Raw genomic sequence first — 10611 nt, 5'->3', positions numbered from 1 at the left:
TTGCGAAACTTGAAAAATGACATGTTTTCAGAAGTATAAAGTCTTTAAGAAAATTATCAGGCAATTGATTTTTTTTGAAAAATTGAAAAAAAGCCAGATTTTTATCGAAATCGTTACTCCGAATCAATTAGAGTAAAATTAATCGTGAAGTATATTTAAGTGTGTTTAATTTATATTTTTTGCTCTCAATAATTCACCAGTAAATATTATCGGTATACTTCACGTGCAGTAAAACATACGCGTCTTTTAATACTTGAAAAAGTTGTTAAGAAAATGTATTTCGATAAAAGGCAAGGGCTAAAGCAAGAAATCTGATTTAAATTTTTCTATTAAATTGTGATATTAGAGGAGTACAAGTTTTGTTTTTCTCTTGTTCGGGGATCTTAGCTGTGATTAAGAAAACACAAATTGAAAAAGATTATCTTTTCACGAATATCTAAATTTCACCAACTTTGCGGCTAATCTCTTAATATTAAAAAAACATGATTGCAGGAGGTATTCGCATAATTTTCTTCAATTCATGTTGTTTTAATTTCCTTAAATTTAATCGTGAAATTTAAATCCGCAAGTCGCTTCGGTTTACTTCTTGCCACAATATATTCTCCTAATAACTTTGAGGACTTTTCGAGATTATTATTGCACGTAAACTGCAGCTTATCGTAAATTGACATTCCTTCTCATTCGCAGCCATCATTTACGTTGAAGCGATCAAATATAAATCGATAATCTGACGATAACATCTTATTAACAATCTATATAACTATTATAATTATTATCGATCTATATAATATATGAGTAATCACCTATTAATTACGCGAAAGAAAAAACAAGATCCCAGACATGTGGAAATGCGAGGTGTCTTTCATCTCTCCGCGTAATTTTACGCATAAAGATGCGTACACGCATCTGATACGTTATCGTATTAATTTACATATCGCGATAACGAGACAACACGAGCCGTGTATTGTCATCCGTGCGGTGACGCGCTCCACGGTAGCATCTGACAGGTGTGGAGGAACCTTAACGCGGGACACACGTGCGAGCGCAGGGCGTCGTGCGAGAATGACACGGAACTGTCATCGAAGGCCGCCTCGCGTGGAAACAGCTGGTGTGATTCGCGAGGAAGCGTGACAGAGCGAGCACGTCTAGTTGTGTACGCCGGGCGGCGGACGACATGGAGATCGCGCTGAAGCGTCGTGTTGTCACGTCGTAAAGGGAAGAAAAATCATCATCGTCGTCGTCGTCGTTTAAATGACACGGCACGATGACGCGCTCGAAGATCCAGAAGATGAAGTTTTTCGTATTCCTGCTCATCTTCCTGCTGGCACAGACGGCGATCTGCGACGGGAGTTTCCGGGAGAGGAGAGACGCGGCGACCGTGGATAAGAATGTTCCTCTCGTCAACGTGGAAGCCAGTAAGAAGGTCGACGAGCCGCCCGCGCGGATTCAACAGAGCGCGACCGGGTCGTCCTCCGACGCGAAGAAGCCGGCGACCGATGGCAGTAAGACGCACGACAATATAACCTTAAAGCCGTCGCCGGACGTCAACGCGAATAAAACGCACATCGCGAACAATGAGGTTGGTATCTTCGTATCAGAGATAAGGATCGTCTAGTCATGAAAATTTCCTTGTCTCGTGAGTAATCTTCGCAATTTATCTCTGTTTATCACTGATGACTTGACGTATCTTGATGTAGACATCCAGCGAGGACCATGCGACCTTCAATGCTGGTGCACTCGTACGCGGTTTCTTGGTCTTTGTAGGACTAAGCATCCTTGTCATGGCCTACATCGTGTTCCGTAGCTTTAGGTGAGTTTAGATGGATTTACTAAGAAGGATGATACATTGGTCAGTCTCCAGTTTGGAAGTTGAACTGGTTGTTATTGGCAGGTTAAGTAAAACGCGAGCCCAGCTAGTTCGAAAGTATGGTGTCCTCACGCACAGGCAGGATGTCGAGATGCGACCGTTGCCATTGGAGGAGGAAGATGATGAAGATACAACTGTTTTCGATGCGAGCAACGTCGTGACGAGCAGCATTCAGCATCAAAACGCGTAAAAGTTTTCGCGTAAAGAACTACACCATTGTGCTATTTTATATATCATACTGTGTAATGTTGCTCTTGAGACACCACAATCTTAGTAATATCTGAATAATTCGTGATCCATTGAGGTAAGTACACAAGAGGAGGACTATCAGAGTTCGGAGGCAACTCTTTAAGACACTTTTCAGCATTTTGAATAAAATAAAATTTGCTTTGTGCAACAAGATTATTATCAAATATGCATCTGTGATGCACTTATCATTGACATATTATGCTTGTCAGCAATAGATGTACTTTTCCTAACAAGAAAGAAAAGAAATCCAAGATATTTCTATCAATATTCTCCACCCTATTATAATGCTATGTGATAATGTAAAATTTTAGATACATATCTCTCATCTGCGAGTTAATGAAAGAGTTATCAGGTGGCTATATCTCTACTCTTATACAGATTATATTTTAATTAATCTACGTTGTTATATAATTAAAATTATACAAATACAGATTGTCTCTATTTTCTTTAATACTACACATTAATAAAAATTATGTACAAAACTTTATTCCAAATATGCGTAAATATTACTTTGAAATACATCTCTATTGGAAAAATATAAAGGTAAAATTGAAAAAAAACTGATTAAATATTTTGCTAATAAGATATATATTTTGAATAATCAAAGATAAATTATTATATTATTATTATTATTAGAATAAAATTTAATAATAATTTTCTAATAATGTATCATTGTTTTATTAAGAGTATATATATATTCATGCTGTTTATATAATATTCTATAAAAATACATAAGAATTATTCATCTATAAATTTATCATAGATATCCATGTTCAACAGCATGAACTATTACATCTGCCAATCTTTGTCTTCCAATTGACGTTTTAATATTAGATATTGTCCATACATCAGAAATATTCACAGCCTCATCATTCTTAATGATATCATCTAAATTGAATGCTTCAGATGGATCCAATAGGCAAAATGGAATTGCTTCAAGTGAAAATACTAGTCCAACAATAAAGAATTCCTTCACCTGCAATTTATCGATTAATATATCACTTTTGCTTCTTATTTAAAATTTTAAATAGGAAATAGACATTTTACCTCTTTCATAAATAAATCCCATGGATAAATTTTTTCTGGATCAGATCCAAGAGATTTAATAGCATTGCTCAATTCGGAATGATAAGTTTTCAATATATCATCGAAATACTGATCGCGAAATGATTTCAAAGTGCACGAATAAACTAAGAACGATAAATCCATGATAGGATTACCGCAACGCGCAAGTTGAAAGTCGAGCAATAACGCTTCCTTTTGATCTTGCCCGATGTCTCGGACAAGAAAGTTTGGAGCCCAACAATCACCTGCGGATATAACAGACGTAGGGGCGTCTTTCTTCTCACAGCATTTGTTGCACTTCTGGTACAATTCACCTAATTCATAGGAATTAAATTGCTTCTCAGCTTTACTGTTTGGATATTCAATAGCTAACGCATGTTTAGCTATACCCACAAGTTTTTCCTATATAAAAAGAAAACTGCTTTAATAATAATTAAATCATATTAAATTATACAATGTAATAATATTACTTACATGAAATCTTTGATACCAGTTCCAGTTATGATTACCAAAGTAAGTTTCATTTAAATTACTTGCAAGTTTTGTAAATTCCTCTTTCTTCTGATCTCTATATGCAAACGAGATTGCATGAAATTTTGCTAATGCTTTTAACATCACTGTACATTCTGTCCAATCCACGCAGTTTTGTCTGGATGCAGGTCCAAATCCTAGGGGAGAAACATCCTCCAAGACAATAAAATCATTTTTACCATCTGTATAAGAAATCAAGTGACGTGGTATACGCAATAGATTGCTTTGTCCTTTGTCTGCTAGAAATTTCTCAAATTTGGGGACAATCTATAAAACATAGCAAGTGTTTGAGATTAAAATATTAATAAAGAAATTTATTCATTGATTATATAATGCTATTTTTTCAATAATATATATATTTTTTATTACTAAGAAAAGTAAGTTATATATTCTTACTTTTGTATAAAATATGATTTCATTGTGGAAAAATTCTGCACTTCTAAAAGTCTTTCTTCTGCCAATGTTCTTTGGAATCGACTTGACGACAAAATTAACTTGTACATGTTGTTGTGGATCACCATCTATAATACCATATATTTTACCCTTATTGACAATTGACAAATAGCTGTCACCTTTAGCAAATCCTTCACCAAAATCCCAATCTGTCAGTTGTACTTTTTTCCCATTAAATTCCTTACAGAGAATGTCTGTCAGCAGCTCTTCCGTAAACTTGTCACTCACCTCATTCAAATTAATGCGATTCTTACTTTGACTCATGATTTTTTTCTAGATCTTTTCAAGAAACTACTTGATATGAAATTTATACAATAATACTTTGAAAAGAAATACTGATGCTTTTAGGGTTTAATACACTATTTATATTAATATGAAGATTTCTAACAATGCATTTATACTAATGTGTTCACTTATTACAATCTACGTTTGTGATATTTAATGGGCATAACTAAGAGAACGACACTGAAATAATACTCAAGGAAAGATGAAATTCCTATAGTTTATACAACTGTTATCTTGAACGTGATTTAATTCTCTTCTCCCTTTCTTATGATAAGATCTATGATTTATGATAAGTTCCTTATCATTTCTGGGAATTTAATCTTTTTTTTTTACAAAGCTTGATACGACACGTTTCATATGCAAAACATTCGCACTTGACATATGTATATCTGCAAGTTGTACTTGTTCTTCGTTGATCGAATACGTTTTTCTCGCCAGAGAAAAAAGACGCTTATCTTATTAATCTTATGTTCCACATAAATGCCTATCTATGATTACTGCAAAAAAGTAAATACGTAATTTTCACATGTAAACGATCCTTACGCATGCACTTGCCACGATCGAGTGGAATTTTCCACTATGAAAGAGCTGCTTCTCTTATCGAGAATCGCTACTCACAGATGGAGAAGGGAAAATAAATTGGGACGATTAGTTGGAAGGCCACAAGTCACAATCACGCTCATATTTCTGTCTTCGCAACTTGCATTGTAAAATACGCGCGCAAGTTTTTATCGATATCTCGTGAATGCTTATCAATTTGTTAAGTAAAAACATAACCTTTAGTATGATTAGATTGATACGGTGAGGTCAGAAAGATTATGTGACATACCTGAAAGATAAGATTAATATTCTTAAGTGAGATAATTTGATTTATTATTTTGTCTCCACAAAAAAATGGGAAAAATCGTTGATTATAAAATCAATAGAAGAAAAAGAACTGTTGATGTATTGATACTGATATATTACTGTTGATTGTTACATAATAATTAACGTAGAAATAATAATTGCAGAAATGACAAACGTATCGATCCGTCTAACTTTTCTTCGCTGTTCAGTTCAATTCTTTTTATAGTTGTTATTGAGACAATTACTTGTTACGTAAATATTTGCTAATCAACACAACCGGTTCTTTTTTATTGATTCTTCTTGTGTTGAGATCTTTTACATTCGTATAATTAATCTGCTGATAAATGTTTGTGAAAAATGACATCAAATAAATCGTAGAAAATCTATCAACTTTATTGGAATTAATCTTTGAAGAGTACAAGGCAAAATTTTATCCCTTATTTTAAGTAAATACTTTATAAAGTTATGTTTGAAGGATTTATTATACATATATAAGGGGAAAAGTAATATATTAAATATTGAAAACATGACAAATAGTGTTTTTTATTAAAAAATAAATTTCAAAATGAACAAAGAATCCATTCAAGCTTATCCACCAAAATACACTGCGAACATTGTTTCCCATATGACTCCGTATATTATACAACTGTGTATGATACAACAAAAAAAAAACAATGTATAACTTTTGTCAATTTAAAATAAATGTAGGAAAACCATGATAAAATTCCACCAAAGAAAATTAACTATTAATCAATGAAATTTATATTGTCAAAGGATTCTTTGGAAATCTTTGAACATGAAAGTTTGATAAGTGTTTTTTATTACTTTCAATAAATTAAGTGTAAAAAATCAAATTATATAACACTTATATTATATAGATGTTTAATATTATTTATCAATAAGTAATTTTATATAAATTAATATTATATGTATCCTTGTTCAAAAGCATGTACTATCACATCTGCCAATCTTTGTCTTCCACTTGTTGTTTCAATAGGATGGAGTAATGATATTTCACCAATATCGATTGCCTCATTACCCTGAATAGCAGTATTTATGTTAAATGATTCAGGTATATCTATTAAGCCTAGTGGAATAGCTTCAAGTGCAGTGAATACACCAAAAATAAATTGCTCCTTTACCTGAAATTATAAATATAAACATTAACCATCTTCATTTGCTTAAAGCAACAATTTTTAAAAATGAATATTTTACCTCCTGCATGAATAAGTCCCATGGATAAATTTTATCTGGATCAGATCCAAGTAATTTAATAGCATTGTTTAATTCCGAATAATAGCTTTTTAACATATCATCAAAGTACTGATCACGAAATGATTTTAGAGTGCAAGAATAAATTAGGAATGATAAGTCCAAGATAGGACTAGCGCAACGTGTAAGCTGAAAATCAAGCATTAATGCTTCCTTTTGATTTTGACCAATATCCCGGATTAAAAAATTTGGAGCCCAACAATCACCCTCAATTACAACAGATGTAAGTGCGTGTCTTCTCTCGCATAATTCTCTGCATTTGTTGAAAAGAGCACCAAATTCGTAAGAATTGTACTTTTTCTCAGCTTCACTGTTGGGATATTCAGTGGCTAATGCATGCTTAATTATATCTTGTATCTTTTTCTGTGAAAGAAGGAAAAAATGCTTTATATATTCTTAAGAGAAAAGTTTTAAGAGGCTTGAAAAAAATTTATAATATTTCCCATTATTTACATGATAATTTTTGTACCAGTCCCAGTGGTTACTGCCAAAGAAAGTTTCTTCTAAAGAATCTGTAATTTTTATAAACTCTTCTTTCTTTTGATCCTTGTATGCAAATGAAATTGCATGAAATTTAGCCAATGTCTTCAAGATTGCTATACATTCTGTCCAGTCTAAGCAGTTTTGTCGTGATGCTCCACGAAATCCTAAGCAAGAGGCATCTTCCAAGATTAGAAAATCATTTTCATTATCTATGAAAGAGATTATATAAGTGGTATACATAACAGATCGTTCTGTCCTTTGTTTGTTAAAAAGTTTTCAAATTTAGAAACAACCTGCAAAATAAATGAATAAAGAATATTTCTGGTCTTTTACACATATAGATAATATAATTTCTTTTAAATAAATAATATATGCATGTATAAATCTAAAAAAGAAAAAGTAGTATGAGTCTTGCCTTTGTATAGAAAGCAATTTCATTACGGAAAAAGTCTGCACATCTGAGTGTCTTTCTTGTGCCAGGATTTTTTGGCATTGACTTTACAATGATATTCACTTGCACATGTTGCTTTGGATTACCACTGATAATACCATTCACTTTGCCCTTATAAACATTAGATAAATAATTGTCTCCTTTAGCAGATCCCTCATTAAAATTCCAATCTGTTAATTGTACATCTTTTCTATTACACGTTTTAAAAAGAATATTTGTTAACACTTCTTCCGTAAACTTGTTATTTATGTCACTCAAGTTAATGCACTTTTTCATATTCTGATTCATAGTTTCTTTTCAATATTACAAACAGCCGTGTTCATGAGAAATTCATTAATATATATTTATTATAAATTATATATTTATAAATAAAAATACGCAAATCGATATTTTAAATTAACAAACTAGCATCAAATGCATTAATAGCATGAATAATGCAGTGACTATGGTTTATATATCTTATCAAGTGATAAAAATTTCTCGCTTTATCAAAATGATAAAATATTAGAGACGTGCAAATCTGCTCTCACTCCCGGCTCGTTCTCGATAGCGAGACTGGATTCTCGAGATTCAGATTATCGGGAGCGCTGTTATCGAGAATAGAGGCTCGAGAATCTACCCCCACTCCGTCTAATAGAGCATCGAGACTCGGGACTCGCTCGTTCTCGAGCCTCTATTCTCGATAACAGCGCTCCCGATAATCTGAGTGTCGAGAATCCAGTCTCGCTGTCGGGAACGAGCGGGAGTGAGAGCAGATTTGCACGCCTCTATAAAATATGTAGGCTGTTTGCACAGTAAAACAGAGAATAAAGACGTGCATTTGTGATACTTCATTGAATGCAAATATTAGAATTCTTCGAGAAGGAAAAATATTTAATATACAACTTATCAAAATAGAATTTAATTAACACTTTTTATATTAATTTTTATTAATAACTCATTATTTTAAAATAATTTTAAGTTTTTATCGTTAAAAACTTTTCAAAATAACAAAATAACGGAAATCAAATTTAAATTTCAGAAATCAGAATTAGAATTTGATTTGTTTATTTTGAAAATTTCACAATACCACGTATTCGTTGTCCAGTATTTAAAACATATAAAGATAAATGTAAAGAATAAAAGTGGGAAAAAATACAAAGTAAAAGGAATGAAATGTAAAATAAAATGAAATTCTAATATGCATGTAACTATGACACGAGATTATATTTATATATATTACAACGTAAAATTTGTTTAGAAAACCTAAATTCGGAACCTTTTGCATAGTATATGTGATTTCTAAACACAGATAGCATTCTTGTAAAATTTATCTATAAATATTATCCAGAATTTATCTATAAATATTATCCAGATAAATTAATAATATTGTAAACAACAATCTGTAAAGATATTTCAACTAAAAGTCCATTTGTTATAAAAATATAAAAACGATATTTTTTTTACAGATGTTCGATGCGCGTGAACGGCTGAAATTTCGTTTAAAAGATAAACATAAAACTTTTTTTTCGCAAAAAAGCTTTTATTTACATTTGTTCCGTTTCGTTTTAGCGCCTAGAGAAATTTATAATTGCAATAAAATCCCACACAAATCGATCGCGCACTCATACTGATCACTTGTTGTGGAATGTTTCACATAATAAATACAGCTTCTGAGATAAATTAAAATACAAGTCTTGTGTGTGCATTTACAACCGAGAATTGTGTAGATTCCAACGCGTTAAATGGAATCTAGCCGTAGATTCCACCATAACAGTAGATTCGTTCACGACGAGCCCGTATACCTTATTTACAATGTCCATATATAAACATATACACTGCGACCGCTTAAACCTATCGATATACGGAGTAAAAGGTAAAAAGTACTATTTTGTACCTTAGAATCTGAGAAATAAAAAGTAAAATGCTGGCCTGTGTGTATGTGTGACGTTAAATCGCACTTATGTCATCTATTCTATATCGGTAATAGTATTCTTTTATGCCTTCTTTCTTATTCCCTTTCGATTTATTAAGTGTAAATCTGTTGACATTAGTCGCGACTCGTCTAATTCTTTTTCTCTTTCTTTCTCTCTCTCCCTTTCTCTCTCTTAATGACTAAACTTAACGTGTAATCCGCAATTCTTAATCTAGTGTCTTAGCCGCTAACTAAATCGTACAATTGGACTGAGTGATAAATTATCGTCGACTGTACAAACATCGCTTTTAGCTTGACATAATCACATCTCCTAATCTCGGAATACCTGAATGAGAATCGCAATTGTTTTCTCCAGTTGTGTTTGGACCTCGCGTGTAATTTTTTTTTTGTAAAAAATATACCTCCTGTTGGTCGCAAAGCTGATTTTATATCATATTTATTTAAGAAGTTTCATTCAAAAAAGCATAAGTACCGATTAAACAGGTGACTTGGAGCGCTTTAACGCACATACGACTATGTAAAACAATGAGCCTGTACGATTGTAAAAATTGTCGGGACAATACAACGTTCAAGAACTTTTCTAGTCACGCGATAGCGAATAATTAATAATACATTAAAATACATTATGACAATGTTAAAAAATCGATTTGAAATCGTTTGTATTTTCTCCAATACGTTCCACAGCCCATCTTCGGTACTAACAGTGAACGTAAAACCGAGAGAGAAGCGCGTTTCCCTACATATTTCAGTGAGACACATTATTTATTTTTTTTTCTTCAATCACATGAATCTTAATAAGTACCAAGTGCCTAATATAAGATCAAGTTTCGATATACCCTGAACTACCCACATACAGGTAGAGGAACCCCAACGAGTTCGCCGTATACTTTTACTCGCTTATCGAGGATCAAAATAAATATGTATACAAGTATCGTACGGCAGAGGCTTGGCTCAGACGTCGATGCGAAGCGGGAGAGCGGGAATGGCATTAGGTTGTCTATACACAGGACATATCTTACATAGAGTATGAGATAAAATTAGTTTTTGAGTTTAGACCGAGGTTTGCGAGGGCGACGATTCCCGCGATTCATGTCAATATATCCTATATACTTCATTGACGACGATTTCGTTCGTCTGCAACAATAATAGGATTATATTAGAGTCATAAAGATAAAAATAAATTTCAAATAAGTT

At 32.6% G+C, this 10611-nt stretch overlaps 3 protein-coding genes and 1 pseudogene across 7 annotated transcripts in view; 1 reads left to right on the top strand and 3 right to left on the bottom strand.

Moving 5' to 3' along the window:
• The first annotated feature begins 841 nt into the window (after positions 1-841).
• LOC145971173 (uncharacterized) lies at positions 842-2546 on the top strand. Its single transcript, XM_083098553.1, has 3 exons — positions 842-1579; positions 1698-1810; positions 1892-2546. Exons 1-3 carry the CDS (start codon positions 1265-1267, stop codon positions 2055-2057), a joined length of 594 nt encoding a protein of 197 aa, XP_082954679.1. The 5' UTR covers positions 842-1264; the 3' UTR covers positions 2058-2546.
• A 134-nt stretch (positions 2547-2680) lies between these two features.
• On the bottom strand, positions 2681-5258 carry LOC145971172 (uncharacterized). Of its 2 annotated transcripts, none has more exons than XM_083098552.1 (5): positions 4994-5258; positions 4109-4233; positions 3656-3979; positions 3164-3583; positions 2681-3092 (listed from the first exon to the last, which is right to left on the bottom strand). In XM_083098552.1, the coding sequence occupies exons 1-5, from the start codon at positions 4995-4997 to the stop codon at positions 2874-2876; spliced, it is 1092 nt and encodes a 363-aa protein (XP_082954678.1). In that variant the 5' UTR covers positions 4998-5258; the 3' UTR covers positions 2681-2873. The 2 variants fall into 2 exon arrangements, with proteins under 2 accessions (XP_082954678.1, XP_082954677.1); XM_083098551.1 differs by having other exon boundaries at positions 4109-4947; positions 5069-5258.
• Positions 5259-5668: 410 nt separating this feature from the next.
• Positions 5669-8135, bottom strand: LOC145971171 (uncharacterized; annotated as a pseudogene). Its single transcript, XR_014438790.1, has 4 exons — positions 7467-8135; positions 7022-7344; positions 6512-6931; positions 5669-6438 (listed from the first exon to the last, which is right to left on the bottom strand). The product of XR_014438790.1 is annotated as an uncharacterized LOC145971171 (transcript).
• A 548-nt stretch (positions 8136-8683) lies between these two features.
• Positions 8684-10611, bottom strand: part of LOC145969870 (uncharacterized) — a 132046-nt gene continuing 130118 nt past the window's right edge. For all 3 annotated transcript variants that reach the window (XM_083096165.1, XM_083096166.1, XM_083096167.1), the window contains one exon: positions 8684-10551. The gene's annotated coding sequence lies outside the window, so the exon portion shown is untranslated. The remainder of the gene's footprint in view (positions 10552-10611) is intronic.

The sequence above is a fragment of the Camponotus vicinus genome, unplaced genomic scaffold (genome assembly GCF_025532165.1).
Source record: "Camponotus vicinus isolate PSW18456_S1 unplaced genomic scaffold, iyCamVici1.0 SCAF_4, whole genome shotgun sequence".
NCBI lineage: Eukaryota > Metazoa > Arthropoda > Insecta > Hymenoptera > Formicidae > Camponotus > Camponotus vicinus.
The sequence above is the reverse complement of the archived record's forward strand: the minus strand, read 5'-3'. Positions and strand labels throughout refer to the sequence as shown.

What these genes read in the sequence shown, in the direction of transcription:
- LOC145971173 (XM_083098553.1), top strand. Translation starts at nt 1,265, where the DNA reads ATGACGCGCTCGAAGATCCAGAAGATGAAGTTTTTCGTATTCCTGCTC. An exon ending in CGCACATCGCGAACAATGAG is followed by an intron (nt 1,580 to 1,697) that starts GTTGGTATCTTC and finishes ATCTTGATGTAG; the next exon opens with ACATCCAGCGAGGACCATGC. An exon ending in ATCGTGTTCCGTAGCTTTAG is followed by an intron (nt 1,811 to 1,891) that starts GTGAGTTTAGAT and finishes TGTTATTGGCAG; the next exon opens with GTTAAGTAAAACGCGAGCCC.
- LOC145971172 (XM_083098551.1), bottom strand. Translation starts at nt 4,429, where the DNA reads ATGAGTCAAAGTAAGAATCGCATTAATTTGAATGAGGTGAGTGACAAG. An exon ending in AAATCATATTTTATACAAAA is followed by an intron (nt 3,980 to 4,108) that starts GTAAGAATATAT and finishes TATGTTTTATAG; the next exon opens with ATTGTCCCCAAATTTGAGAA. An exon ending in ACTGGTATCAAAGATTTCAT is followed by an intron (nt 3,584 to 3,655) that starts GTAAGTAATATT and finishes CTTTTTATATAG; the next exon opens with GAAAAACTTGTGGGTATAGC.